This window comes from Suncus etruscus, chromosome 10 (genome assembly GCF_024139225.1).
Source record: "Suncus etruscus isolate mSunEtr1 chromosome 10, mSunEtr1.pri.cur, whole genome shotgun sequence".
NCBI classification, from domain to species: Eukaryota; Metazoa; Chordata; class Mammalia; order Eulipotyphla; family Soricidae; genus Suncus; species Suncus etruscus.
The window spans coordinates 104,151,776-104,166,086 of record NC_064857.1 but is presented as its reverse complement, the minus strand read 5'-3'; the positions used below and the strand labels follow the sequence as shown (position 1 = coordinate 104,166,086).

General features: G+C 38.3%; 1 protein-coding gene across 1 annotated transcript in view; it reads right to left on the bottom strand.

The window, feature by feature from the left end:
• The window catches only part of GLI3 (GLI family zinc finger 3), a 312,603-nt gene extending 298,791 nt beyond the window's left edge, over positions 1-13,812 (bottom strand). Inside the window, exon 1 of the mRNA XM_049781861.1 lies at positions 13,654-13,812. Coding sequence (XP_049637818.1) covers positions 13,654-13,777 — 124 coding nt within the window. The 5' untranslated portion in view covers positions 13,778-13,812. The remainder of the gene's footprint in view (positions 1-13,653) is intronic.
• Positions 13,813-14,311: the final 499 nt, after the last annotated feature.

Sequence of the window (14,311 nt, the reverse complement as noted above, 5' to 3'; positions counted from 1 at the left end):
TGACTTTTTAAAAGCACATATAATCTAATATTTTAAAAGTTCCTCAAGTTAAACAAAATGTAAAATTACACTAGCACTTACATATAAAATTTACACTTGTACAAGTACTAAAGTACAGGTATATAATGTAAAAATTTCTTTATATTAAAGGTTGATTTTTCCCTTCACACTAGTGCATACAATAGCAGTGGAAAAAAAACTATTGACCTAGTCAAGAATAGTGATGAAGCAATATTTTGCAGTAAGACACAGCTAGTATAATAATATCTGTTTTGGTTTGGTTTGGGGTTTTGGGTGGGGAAGAATAAATTTTAGCGTTAGGAATTGCACCCAGAAATGAAGGTTCATTACATAGTATCCAGAAATTGACCCAGGATTGGCTACGTGGAAGACAAATGCCTTAATATCTATACTATCTTCAGTTCATCACTTGTTTGACAATAAGTATAGTTTTCTTTCCTATCCTTCACTTCCTTGATCATCTATATTTAGAAAGAAAGAAAAGAGAGGGACCAGAGGGATGGTGCAGTGATAGGGCATGGCTGACCCAGGATGGACTGCAGTTCCATCTTCCCAGTGTCCCATGTGGTCCCCCAAGCCAGGAGTGATTTCCAAGCACATAGCCAGGAGTAACCCCTGAGCATCACGAGGTATGGCCCAAAATTAAAAAAAGAAAAGAAAAGAAAAGAAAAAAAAAGAAAAGAAAAGAAAAGAAAAGAAAAGAAAAGAAAAGAAAAGAAAAGAAAAGAAAGAGAAGAGAAATATACTTTCAGACAGTCAGATTAACACCTAGCAAAAGGCTAATACAGAATTAAGTTCCCTTCTAAAAGTCTAAAAGAACCAAAATGAACTATGCAAGCCCCAATCACACACAAGAAAGGCAAAGAGATTCTTCTGCTATAATACCATACACACTGCCACTCTCTTATTGTCCAGTCTTCCTGATCCTTGGTTCATTTCACCATCTAAGCTTCATAAATCCTGATATGATGGAGGAAACAGTGCCTCTTTGGCTGTAATGTGGGCCACCAGGGCTACACCCAGCAATGCTCAGGAGGCTAGGAAGTACCTAGAAAATATTAAACTGGGACCCAGACATGCCATCTTGAGCAAACTTCCCAGACTCCTGTCTTCTTTTTCCATTCACCTGGTTGTTGTTGGTTTTCTTTTCTGTGCCATGATGAAATGTAGGAGTCGTACATACATGCCAGGCAAGTGTTCCACTACTGAACAACATTCCCAATCCTCATCCAGTTTTTCTGAATCAAACTGGTGGATTACAAATCATTTCAATTGTGAAAAACTGATCAAAGTGCCTTGAATTTGTGTGAAAAAGTCTCCCATTCAGATGGTAGCTAATTTTTTCAGGCATGATTCTTTTTAATTGGGGGAAAGAGCCCAAAGGCTTTGTCACAGGACATATGTTTTCTATAAATCAAAACATAAATAAATGTGAGGTTATTTCACTAGACATACATATGGTTTTGCTAAGTAAACTCTATTTATAAAACATTGTTAGCCTTCGCCGGAATTGCTGTCAACATTTATAGGAAAGAAATGTTTCTATTGCCCTGAACCTTGCCAGGATTTGAAAACAAGCCTAGAAACATTCAGTCCTGAAGAGAGATTTGATTTAAACTTAATGTGAAATGGGCCACTGTGTGTTTTCTAGTTCTTCAAATGCTTGGAAGAACTCTCCAATAGTATGTGCAATTCAAATTTTATCAAAAAATGTTCATATTGCTAGAAGTTCATTATTTGGACCATGTCAGTGTTCTATCCTATGGTTCTATCTCCTGGTTCTAGACAAAGACCTTGGATCATTTTCCTAACACTGCCAAGAGAACAAAAACATTCTGTGAAAGTGAGTCTCTGGCATCCATAAAGCCTGGTTTCTATCATTGCCTCACTATCTTCTCCCAGAAGTTTCTTTGCATGATCTCTTCTCCAGAGATATTCACCCTAGACTAGAAGCATGTGTATCAATCCCACTGAGAAGCTCTTCACAAGAAGATTCAGTTAAAACAATTACCTATAAATAAGCATCAAGCTTCTGGCCAACCAATAGCAAGCCACAGAAAGGAACAGTAACTTTAATATTAATTTACATTCTCCTTTCTTATTCGACCTTCCTTTCTTCGTGGGCTATATCTATCTCCTTCCAAAACAGATTTTTTTTCTAATGCTTTTGCAATCAATCCTAGACTGGGTGGACTGAAAGTTACAAAGCAGTACAGAGTGATTGCAGAAAGAGAGCTTACTTCTCTGGTTTTGTTTGCTTTCCTCTCCAGCTGCGCCTTCTCCAGTTATAAGATTTGTCACGTCTTGACAGTTGCTTTTATTTGGGGGGGGGAGGGGGGGTTTACAAAGAAAAAAATGCTAAATAACTAAACGGAATGTAGAAGTCATAAAATTCTGTATTTCTTAAGAAATGTAATCACCTGTATGTGATTATAGTGTTTTGGAGTCAGTGTGTTTTCACTCCTGATTACTAAGTCAACTTATACCTAGAATTAAAAAATGTACCTTTTATATTTATTTCTATTTCTAAGCAGATAAGTTTCCTTTTCTTCTTTCTTAAAATTTTCTTTTATTTATTTATATATTTATTTATTTATTTATTTGCTTTCCTGTTTCTTTTTGAAATAAGGATCACAGATACAGTGCTTAAGGCTAGTCCCTACACAGTGCTTGGGAAGAGGAATGGTGGGGGGCACTCTAGGTAGTTCTCAGGGGCCTTAAAGTACTTAGGATCAAGCCCAGGCCTCTGGCATGCAAAGCATGCTCCAGTCCGTTGAGTTATCTCCCTGGTGCACTGCAATATACTTGTTGCTTATAAAATGAAGCCATGGTTCCAATCAATTTAAAAACAGTCATACATAGATCTAGAAGAAAAACCAGTATTGTCACTATCATTCATTTTTTTGTAATTTTTGCAGATTAAAAGTTAATCACCCTACTGGCAGATACTAATGAACTTGGAACTATAAGAAAAAGCAGAATTCTCCAGAACTTCTGTTCCTAATCAATCACCAGAAATGAGTGACATCATACAAGCCTTTGATCACAGCTCCTCTTTCAAGCTCATATGAAACCAAATTGATCCTTGCTGGCCCTGAAAATGGAGAAACACCTAGGAGTACAATTCACCGTGAAACACGAGCCGCCATCACCAGCATCTCTCCCCTCCTTGGAGAGCACATTCCAGAGCAGTCAAACACCAAACAATAGAGCCCCCTCGTTAAATCCAAAGCTAATTCCCATCTTACTAGGGTTCCCAAAGTGCTTTAAGGGCACAAGGAACAATCAACTACTTTTCTTTCTAGCTGCTCTTCCTTGCGCACAAGCCCTGCCCAGGATGAGCCACAAATCCCTCCACCACAGCGGGAGGAACAGACAATCTTTGGATCTGATCCCTCACCCCCACCCCTTCTCCCCATTACAAAGCACTTAATTCAGGATTTCCCATGTGCTTCTGAATCTTACTTAATGAGTCTTCAGTAGGAATGAGAGTCACTCTCTCTGTACTGGTCCAAAAGGGCAGTACTTGAATATAATTGTGGCATCGATTATTGTATTTCAAAATCCTTGGATTGGAGTCATTCCATGTTCTGCTCTGCAAAGGGAACTCTGAGGCTCGCAAGTTTGAAGGGACCCGCACTACTTTGTTTCTATTGTTGTTTGCCCTCCTTTAGGATATAATTGAGCTTCCCGGACACTGGTGGAATGTAGTTTATTATCTCCCTCATCAGGTGATCAATGATTTCATTAATAAGACAGATAACAAAACTGCCATATCATCGACACTGTTATGAAAGATGAGCCTGGCTTCCTGCTCCATTTTCCAAGGTCTGGAGTTCTCTGTGGCAGCTCCACGTCCATTCAATATTTTCCACAGACAGAGAAAAGTGAAAATCCATTTTGAAACCAATTTCAATTAGGATCCAGAAGCTGTTATCACAGGTGTCGCAGAATGGGCCCGTAAGTGGAAATGTCGCCTATCCATTCTGAAATGAAACCTTATCAGAGGCTACAAAGATGGCTGGGGACAGCCTATCTGTAAATTACTTTTCGTCCTGTGTTAACTCAACCTTAGTCCTGTCATATGGAATTCTTTCCATCCACGAGTAATAATCTAATGACTAACTAGACACAGCGCCCAAAGGGCTTTCAGCTGGACAGGACTGTCCCCTTAAACATAGGGTACACATGCAAACACATTCAGACGGGCTGGCCAGCAAAAGGGAGCGACGTGCTTTAAATGCTAGAACTAAAAGTTGATTATGGAAATGCAAGAAGCTGGTCTCCACCCATTGCATTCCTGGTGATTTTTCAATTGCAAACTCCAAGGCCCCGTTATTTCATTAATGCAGCACCCAAGTCGTGAGGCTTTCTCTCACATCTTTCAGTCTCCTTTTAGCAAATTATCCCATGACGGCGGATTTATTCAGCCAAAGACCTCGGACTTTGAGAGGCAACAAAAGAATCAAGAGACTTTCTGGTCCACCTGCCTGGCGAATGATGAGGCAGGGAAAAGTCTCCCCCAGAGAAACCAATCAAACTATTGTGTGGCACAGTCAGACCTTTTCAACTGTCAAGCCAGAGAGCAAGGGAAGAGATGAAAGAACGCAGGATGAAGCTACCATTTACGGAACCATGTGGGAATGGTCTCCTAAGATTTAATAATTGGGATAGAACTCAACTTTCTACAACTAAAGGGGGTGGGGAGACTGAAAAGAGGAGTCAAAGAAAGGAGGGGAAAAAAAGAGCAAGAAAGGAAAAAACAGCGGCCCAAGGCAGGTTAGCAAGACTTTTATATAAAGATTTCCCCTATCTGAAATAAAGTCCTCTCTGTAAAAGTGATGTGAAAAAAATTATGTCACTAAAAAAAGAAAGAAAAGGATAAAAAAAAGTAACAGGCAATGCTTTGATATTTTTCATCTAGGTTATAGCTGCAGCAAATGTCCTGACTCTAATATTTTCAATGCAATGAATGCAAAGTAGCAAAACAACAACAAAAACTCTTTATTAATATGGCTGCCTTGTTAATGGCATTTTTAATTGGCTTAAGCAAGAACAATAAATTGACCAACACTTAAAAAGGACTCAGTTGGTAGAAAGAGTAGGTTATAGATTTCTGGGCAGTTTTCAAAAATATTCCACATATATTTAAACACACATACACACACATACACACACACACACACACACACACACAAATACCCTAGGGGTATTGTCATCAGGACCTTTGAAAAAATCATGGATATTCAAAACCAAGAATGAAGGATAATGTCAAGTAGCTAATACATTTTTAGTGCTTCCTATATCGCTGACAACCCTTAAGGTATTATCACTAAACTGAGCTTAAAAAACAAGTATTTCTCAAAGTTTGGATGGGTGATTAGAACTGTATGGCTACACTGCTTTATGAACTTGTCAAAATTCAGAACCCAAAAGATGATTAAGGTAAATTACTTGAAATAAATAAAAACAATAGCAAGCATACTTGGGAAAATGTCCAATGTAAACAAAAATAAGATTTTTGCTTTCATGGTCATCCCACTGCTTCACCTACCTGGGATCCTCAAATGCCCAGTGCTCCACCTGGAAATCAATCAAAATATCCCACAGTGGTTGGTAAAGCAGCTAACTGTTGAAGCCAAAGGAATAACCGCCTTGGAAGCTTGTCCTGCCACCACCCTCATTTTGGCCTTAAGCTTCCGTTCTTTGGTTTCTGTTTCTTATTCTGACCAGTTTGTTTCTGGAAATTTGAAAAACCCACATCACTTGATCACAAGCAATTGAAAACAACCCAGAAATTTTCCACAAGCAGAACATAGCATGCTGTGGCTGTTTTACTCCAGGTTTGGAAAATGGTGACAAGATGGGATTGATATGTGTATCTGATTTATCTAAGTATCAGAGAAATCTAATAGCTCTACAGAGGAGAACAGAAGAGTGTGGCTCTCAAACAAACAGAGTGGCAGAGAATTACAGAAGACATTCCAGAATTTGAATGACTATGTATGAAAGGGAATTAGACACCCCCCCCCCAAAAAAAAAAAACCAACAACATCATTTAATTCCTTAAATCTAAGCTGGTGCTAATTTCTGGGCCAGTAACTTAAAATACTGTTTCCTGATCCCAATATCTTGTCTCTTTAGCAAAGACCCAAGGATCATCACATTTTAAATGTATTCTATTAGAGTCTATTTCACTAATCACTCAATCATATTAAACCTTAAGCTTCATAGAATATTCAAGAATGCTGTGCTGAAAGGAATGAAGTCAACTTTAAAAAATGAATCAAACCCTGCCAAAGTAGATCCAGAACAGCCTATTTCTATTACTGGTAATAGCTAACAAGTTTGTGTACTCACTGAGGCCAGCCTTAGATATTTTAAGTAATTAGCCCAAGATGACACAGCAATCAAACAAGAGAATTAGGGTTCCAATGAGACTGACATCCACCACCCAGTGCTGTGGTAAGCATGTCCTAGGCACAGCTCTGTTCAGAATTACTCAGCATCTTCTGAGAACATACCAGGACCAAACACTAACTTGGGAGAGTAGAAGAGGGTAGGAGAAAGGCAAACTAGGTACTATTCTCAAACAGTTTAATTAAAAGGCAACAAACATGAGGCATGCATGAAGGATGGAACACAGGAAAGTTTTAGAGCAAGGAATTGTGTAATACTCAAGTGACAGACACATGACATGATATGACTGTCAGACCCGCAAATGTTTAAAATAATTTACTGAACAAAGACCAAACATTAATAGGAACTATGGATTCAGTTAAAAATGATCTATCTCTATTTATTGTAGCAAATGAAAGATGTTAATAAAAGGGAAAAATGTGGGGGAAAAGGGATGGGATATAGAGAACTCTTTGTACTTTTAGCTCAATTTTTCTATAATCTAAACTCTTTATATTACTTTAATTAATTATAACAATAATTACAGAAACATATTATATATTTATAAATAATTATATATATTATTTATATTAAAAACAGTATTTTCTCAAATGACACGGAATATATGAAGACAGAAATCGACTGAGAAAATAGCCCAATATGGGAAGAATTTGAATGTGCCATGATGATGAAAAATCATGAACTATCTGGGAAAACATCATAAATAAACAAAATACGGAATTTCAGTGTTAAAGTATCCACAGTTTATTCTTGGCACAATATAGTAGTAGAATATTAAAATGGAAAAATAGACCGGGTTCAGAAATTGATACATATTTAAATATTAAATAAAGGACTTGGAATTTATATTATCTAGAAATCATTGAAGGTTCTGAAAAAGTGTACCTGAAGTATAATTATACAAAAAATAAAAAAAGATTGATTTTGCAAAATAAGTCCCATGAATGAGACAAGCAAAGACCAAGACATGGTGATTGGATAAAGGTCACCTTCATCTGGGCAACAGTTGTGAGATTTTTAAAAAGCATAGTAGAACAGGGTAGGCTGTAGGGGTGTAAAAATAAATAATTACGGAGAAAATTCTAACAGAACTTCAAAACTAATAGGACACAGGAAGCTTCAGAAGGAGGGGTCAAAGGTCACAATGTGTTTTCAAGCCTGGGTGAGCACAGGAAAGGTGATATACTTAGTCAAGGTAAAAATACAGAGATTGAAGGAATTCAGTGACATTTGATTTGGAGTTTAGAAAAGCAAAGCACTTACAAAACTTAGATTATTCATCATTAGTAATGAAATATAATAGTTCTAGATAGATAAAATCTACTTGTTTGTTTGTTTGTTTGTTTCTGGAGAACACTCAGCAGTGCTCTGAGGCTACTTCTAACTCTGTGCTAAGGAATAATCCCTGGCAGTAGTTGGGAGATCATATGCAGAGCCAGAGATCAAACTCAAGTTAGTGGTATGTAAGAATAAGCAGCTTACTATATCTCCAGTCATTTAAGTCTAATTCTAAACACACACACAAACACACACACACACACAAATATGACATACATGAATATAACTAAGAGAAAAATGCTTATGCTAGAACAAAACAAAGAAAATATAAATTCTAATCTTGTCATATAATCAAGATCAGTTTTAAAAACAAATTATAAATTTTCTTTAAAAGATATTTTCTATTCTAATAAAAGAAATTTAGAAGATATGAAATTTTTAATATTAAAAATCTGCCTTCTTAAAAACCCCTTTTTTCTTAAAATGTGTGAACTTGGCCATATTTAGGACTGTGAAATAACTCAAACTATTTTTCAGAATCTAGCAAATTCAAAAGTACTTTTGCTAAGTTATTTTTCTCCTTAATTTAAAACCCAATGTATATTTTCAAAAAATATTCAATTCTGCTTTGGGTTCATAACAGCTAACTCATCCCATTCTTTGTCCTGGTAACAATGGCTGACCTTTGCAAAGTTCTTCGCATGGAGGATACTTATGCAAGGGCACAGACAGTGCTTTGCTTAATCCTCCTATAGAACTTGAGTGGATCTAACTGTTATCTGGATAAACAGATGAGGAAACCGATGAGTTAATTCTTGTAGACACCCTTTGAGTCCATGGTGCTGTCAGAACTGGATCAAAGTTTCACATTACCAAAATTGTAGGTGCTTTTAACCAATACCCAACTGGGCGACATTTATTTCACCTCATAGTCCATTCTCTCCATCATGTGCCAGGATAGGAACTGGACATTCTAAGAGACATGAAAAGGCACACTCGTGTTTGACTCAGAGACTCTGTGATACCTGAGTAGAATTTAATAGATACTTTTACCACTAAGAGGTCAAGGGAGATTGAAAATATGGCTCAAAGGGATGCAAGCTTTGTATATAGGAGCCCCAGGCTCAATCACTGGGGCCATACGGTCCCCCAGTCCTACTAGAAGTATCTTCTGACCACCATACAGTATGCATACACACAAAAAAATTAAAAACCAGAAAGGGGGGCTGGAGGGATAACATGGCTGTAGGATGTTTGCCTTGCATACAGCCAACCCAGGACCAATGGTGGTTCGAATTCCAGCATCCTATATGATCCCCTGAGCCAGCTAGAAGTGATTTCTGAGCGTAGAGCAGGAGTAACCCCTGAGCACCAATGGGAGTGAATCCCAAAACAAAAACAAACAAAAAACCAGAAAAGCTAAGAAGACAAGTATTAAAAGCAAAGAATAGTTGATGAATTTCAAACTCCACTAAAGTAAGCTAACTTAACACCTTTACGCTGAGCAGTTAATGATCTGAAAACCAGGAAGTATCAAAACCAAAAGTTAAAATAGGGGCCGGAAAGATAGCATGGAGGTAAGGCGTTTGCCTCACATGCAGAAGGACGGTGGTTCGAATCCCGGCATCCCATATGGTCCTCTGAGCCTGTCAGGAGCAATTTCAGAGTATAGAGCCAGGAGTAACCCTTGAGCGTTGCTGGTTGTGACCCCCTCCCCCCCCCCAAAAAAAAAAAACAACAACAAAAGTTAAAATGAACTCCTTACATATTAATTTACTTAAAAAATCATAACTCTTTTCTGTTAAAAGATTGTTTTGATCCTGCCCACCCTACTGAAGCCCCACTCCTGCCCTACTCCCCACATTTTTAAAGCACTGAACTTTTTTGAAAGAATCAAAGTAAACTTTTTCTCTATTATTAATCTATCAACTTCCATTTCTCATTGTAGCACCATTAGGCTAATAATTTCTGCTTATATCACTTTCAGGTACATTCCCAGTAACTACCAGATTTTACTAAAGATCCCCCAAGATCATGCACTACATATTTACTTTTTTTGTTTGTTACTGTTTTTGTTTGTTTGTTTTTGCATCATACCCATAATGCTTCAGGGCTACTCCTGGCTCTACGCTTAGAAATTGCCCCCAGCAGGATGGGGGACCATATGGGATGCCCGGATTCAAACCACCATCTTTCTGCATGCAAGGCAAATGTCCTACCGCTGTGCTATCTCTCAGCCCCAGTTACTTTATTTTTTTTTTAAATAAAATTGTAAGACAATGAAAAATATCAGATTAGTCTTCCAAAAAAAATCAAAACAAAAATGAAACCAAGCACTCAAGTAAGAAGTTAGTATTTGCAAGTCATCCCAGGAAGCATTATAGAATAATGACGATATTTAACACATTGAGAGATCATGATTTTTGAAAAGTTATTTATTATAAAACACATATTACTCAGAAAGTAATCAGCCCATACCAGGTCAGTTGATGACGTATTTTGAAACTATAATTGTAGTTTATCAGAATGTAAACTTTACATGTGAAAGACCCTGTTAGACACCAAAAAGATCACATGCATCAAAATATTCAGGAAACGGTATTTAATTTTCAGAAAACCATAAATAAAAATTAATTAATTAAAATTAAAAAAATGTTTTTCAGCTTAAACCAAGGGACACCAAAACAATCCCATTAAGCACACTGTGGTTCCCACACAAATGTGCACAGTGTTTGTTCCCAAAAACCAAGTGCTTCTTGTCTTCTTCCTATCCAAGATTTAGAAGTGTTTCACTCCTATTTTTCATCTCACTGCTACAAGGCAGACGTTGACTTAATACATTAGTCAAGGTTTCTGAAACCTACCTTTGATTATGTGTGTTTGTGTTTAAACAAAACTCTATATGAATGTTGTTAAAGGAGTAGACACTCAGCTGAGACAAGTAAGAAAACAGATCTGTAAGGACATGCTCTGGAATGTGCGTGGTTTGGCTGGGAGGCTCACAATCAGGAACAAATGGCAGTCAGAATGGCTGGAAAAGTTAATTAAGTCAACCTAATAGCACCCAGAATGAAACTTTTTTGGTTTTGTTTTCGATTTTAATGATGAGAATTGCAGATGGGAAAGAAAATGCAGAGAGAGAATCCTTTTAATTTTCAGTGCTAAAATCACTTTCCATTGTCCATTTACAAATCTCTGAGTTTCACAGCTTCTTTAAGAAAGGAAGCCCCTAGAACCAGTAGCCAAATGATTTTAATTTCCTTTTGGCAAACAGCCTCCGTGCAGCTATGCAAGCACTTCCGAAATGTTGGGAGTGGGGAGAATGGGGCAAGAGGGAAGGAAGAAGGAAACAGGCTGATGGCATAGCAAGAGCAGCACCAGTCAGCACACACACTCAGAAGTTGACACACAGACACCCCACCCCCACCACCACCACCAAGCTCGAAAACCCAAAGAGAGCATAGGTTGCAAGCCCAGAGGAGAACTCAGTGCATGGCTGAGAGCTGGAAGCCAGGTAGGAGCTTATGGAAGAAACCATCTCTGAGCAGGACTGGGTCTGCACTAGTAAGTGTGTCTGCACTAGTTCAAGAGACCCTCAGACAACTCTGTAAAGAGGGCTATTCCAATGATTAGAATTGCTTATGTATTAAAACAGGCATAGAAAATAATAAAAGGCATAGCATTTTAAAAATTGGCTTTATTTTACTTTTGTCTTGAAATGTGTTCGCTGGTTTACAGGAATGTTCCAGTTGAGTTGCAATCCAATCTTTTAAACACCGTTTTTACTTTTCTTTGGTGGAGACTTTATGTTACTCCCAAAGGAAACCGAGTAAATTCTTTAGAAGAAACAGGAACATGGGAAATTTGCTAGAGCTGACAGGATCTGTAAGGCCACTATCATTCTGGCATGGCCCCTCCAAACATGACTGATGAGAGCTTTTGCCCAAGACAGGGCCCATTTGTCAAGGCTTTTGGAGGACATGTGCACTGCCTAGTCAGAGGCTGATAGGGGTAGGAGGTAAGCATTGCTCAGGGAATCACATCCTTGGTTACCTCAGGCTACCTGACTAACTTTATGAATCACATGGCTCCTTGTTGGCCTGAGGTCTTCAGTCTGCTACAGGACTTTCAATGTTACTTTTGTTTTGTATTATTTTGGGGCCACAACAAGTGATGCTTAGGGGTTACTCGTGGCTCTGTACTCTTGGTGGTGCTCAGAAGACTATATGGGATGTTGGGGATCTAACCTAGATCTGCCATGTGGAAGGCAAATGCCCTCCCTTCTGTACTATTGCTTCACCCCTTGACATTACCCTAAACAGGTTTCTGACGAAAACCTTGTAGTCAAGGAGTATTTGGGCCTTGAATGCTGCCATTATGTATGGGGTATGTGGCTAGCTGACGTAGCACACCACTGTTGTCCCTGTAAACATTCAAAGAAAGGACAGTAGGTGGTGGAGGTTACAAACACAACAGCATCTCCCCCACTTGCACAGCCAGTACAGACACTATACACAAGAGGAAGCAAAGGAAGCACAACACTCAGAAAGTACTTTAGACTTCAAACTTAATTTTTTGAAATCTACCTACGTGGCACCACTTCCAGGAAAAAGGGTAACATAAAGAGGAAATGGGCTTTCTGTAAATCCATATGAATCCTGACTTAAAAGACAGGGAGGAATACAGACATATTTTCATATGTACACAAAGCCAGTATTTTAGCTCAGTCATACAGAATTCCACTTCCCTCAGGATGAATTCAGTACTAGGTTCATTAGCTATAGTGATGGACAGTGGTGCACACATTCTCCTGGGACGGGACACTCCAACATGGGTCAGGCCACTCCAAGTTCCCCTACAGGCAATAAGGACAGCCCTTTTACTAGCTATCTATCCTTCACATGAAAGGTCTTGGGAGACAGTCACCTGCCAAAAGAGATTCCGATTCCCCAGTCATCCACAAATAAGTGCAATTTAACCCAGGTAAATCCTTCTTGAAATAAATTTTAGCCCCCAGAAAGAGAAGAAGCAGATGGACTGAGGCACATCACTATGTCCAGATATAGGGAGAATATCTCAGTTCCTTCTTCCAAAGGGCCAGCAGGGGGGAAAAAATAGTACAATTCGAGGAGGGAGGCCCAGGTGTATAGAAATCTCCAAAAAGCCAAATCCCTAATGGCCTACGAGAGTAGAAAATTGAGGAGAGGAAGTGAAGGTTACATTAACCTATTCAATCTGTTTTCACCAGAGGGAATTCTGGAATTTATTTTCAATGTTCCATGCTTGAATTGAAATGCCTCTCAACACTTTGCTTCAAATATTAAAAAAAAAAAATCCAGCATGAAGAAACAGTGACTCTCTGTTATCTCTGAACACAATTAAGTAAATTAAAATTTGATAAGCCAGCTGTAAAACCTGCCTCAGTGTGACTTTAAAGCCCAATCTTTAATAAATTTTAAAATACTAGCACAATCTACTCAGAGGTGGGGGAGAGGGGTATCCTGCCACTCACTTTGACAAGGCAACTTTTGTAAATTTTTTATAACAACTAATAACAAATCATTCCACTAGTTCAGATTTTGTGTGCCAGATAAAAATAATGTTAATTTCTGAACTCCTGCCAAAGGAATCAAGGTGATTTCCAAAATGCCCAAACAAGAAGTTCCTATCATAAATAAGCTATTGCATTAAATTAGAAAATTTGAATGAAAATGTAGTTTCTCGATGCCAAAAGAGAAAGTACTAAAAAAAAAAAAAAAAACAATCTGCCTATTGAGACCACTTCCAAACCTGCCCCCATCTCGCCCCATTTGCTTTTTTCAGTTTCTCATAGAATAAGAATTGGTCCAGGTGCAAATGCTCAATTCACAAGGAATGCAGAGAACATAAAAATGACTGCAAGCTTGGCTGGTGGTAATCCCTGTGACTGCTCACCATTGGAAGTAGTGCTGGAGGCCACGGCTTTCTCACTGACATCTGTGCGAGTGGAGCATTTCACTATAGAATTCTCAACTTTTTTCTTCTCAGTGGTCGTGGAGCTGTGGGACTGGGCGTCCATGGTGTCTTCTCATTACTTCTGCTCTCGGCTACCAGGAAAGGCCTAAAGAAGACAAAGAGGGCTGTGAACTTCAAATAAGGATGAGAAAAAAAAAAGCATCTCATCAGATGATGATAATCCTAGTGACCGTTCACCTGGCATGGCCCCTGGCACCTAGAGCCTTAACAAATTCAAAATCTAGAAGACCTTTCCTGTGTATCTTGCAAAAAAAAAAAAAAAAAAAGTCTCAAAGTTCTTAGTACAATACAGTCAGATTGTGTGCATGTACAAAAGACAGAGAGAGGATCATGTCCCTAGGGTAAAATGTTTTCCAAATTCCTCCTAGAAAATGAGTAGTGGAAAGATCTCAATTTTTGACTGTTTATAGGACGTATGCAATCATATTATTACTCATTTAACACATATCTACAAATGTCTCTTCAGGTGATCAACTTTGCATCAAGAGACAACTAGACAACTCTCTAAAGCAGGTAAAGGTTTGAATAATTCATCAAATGTAATTAGGGGCTGGAGAGATAGCATGGAGGGAGGGCT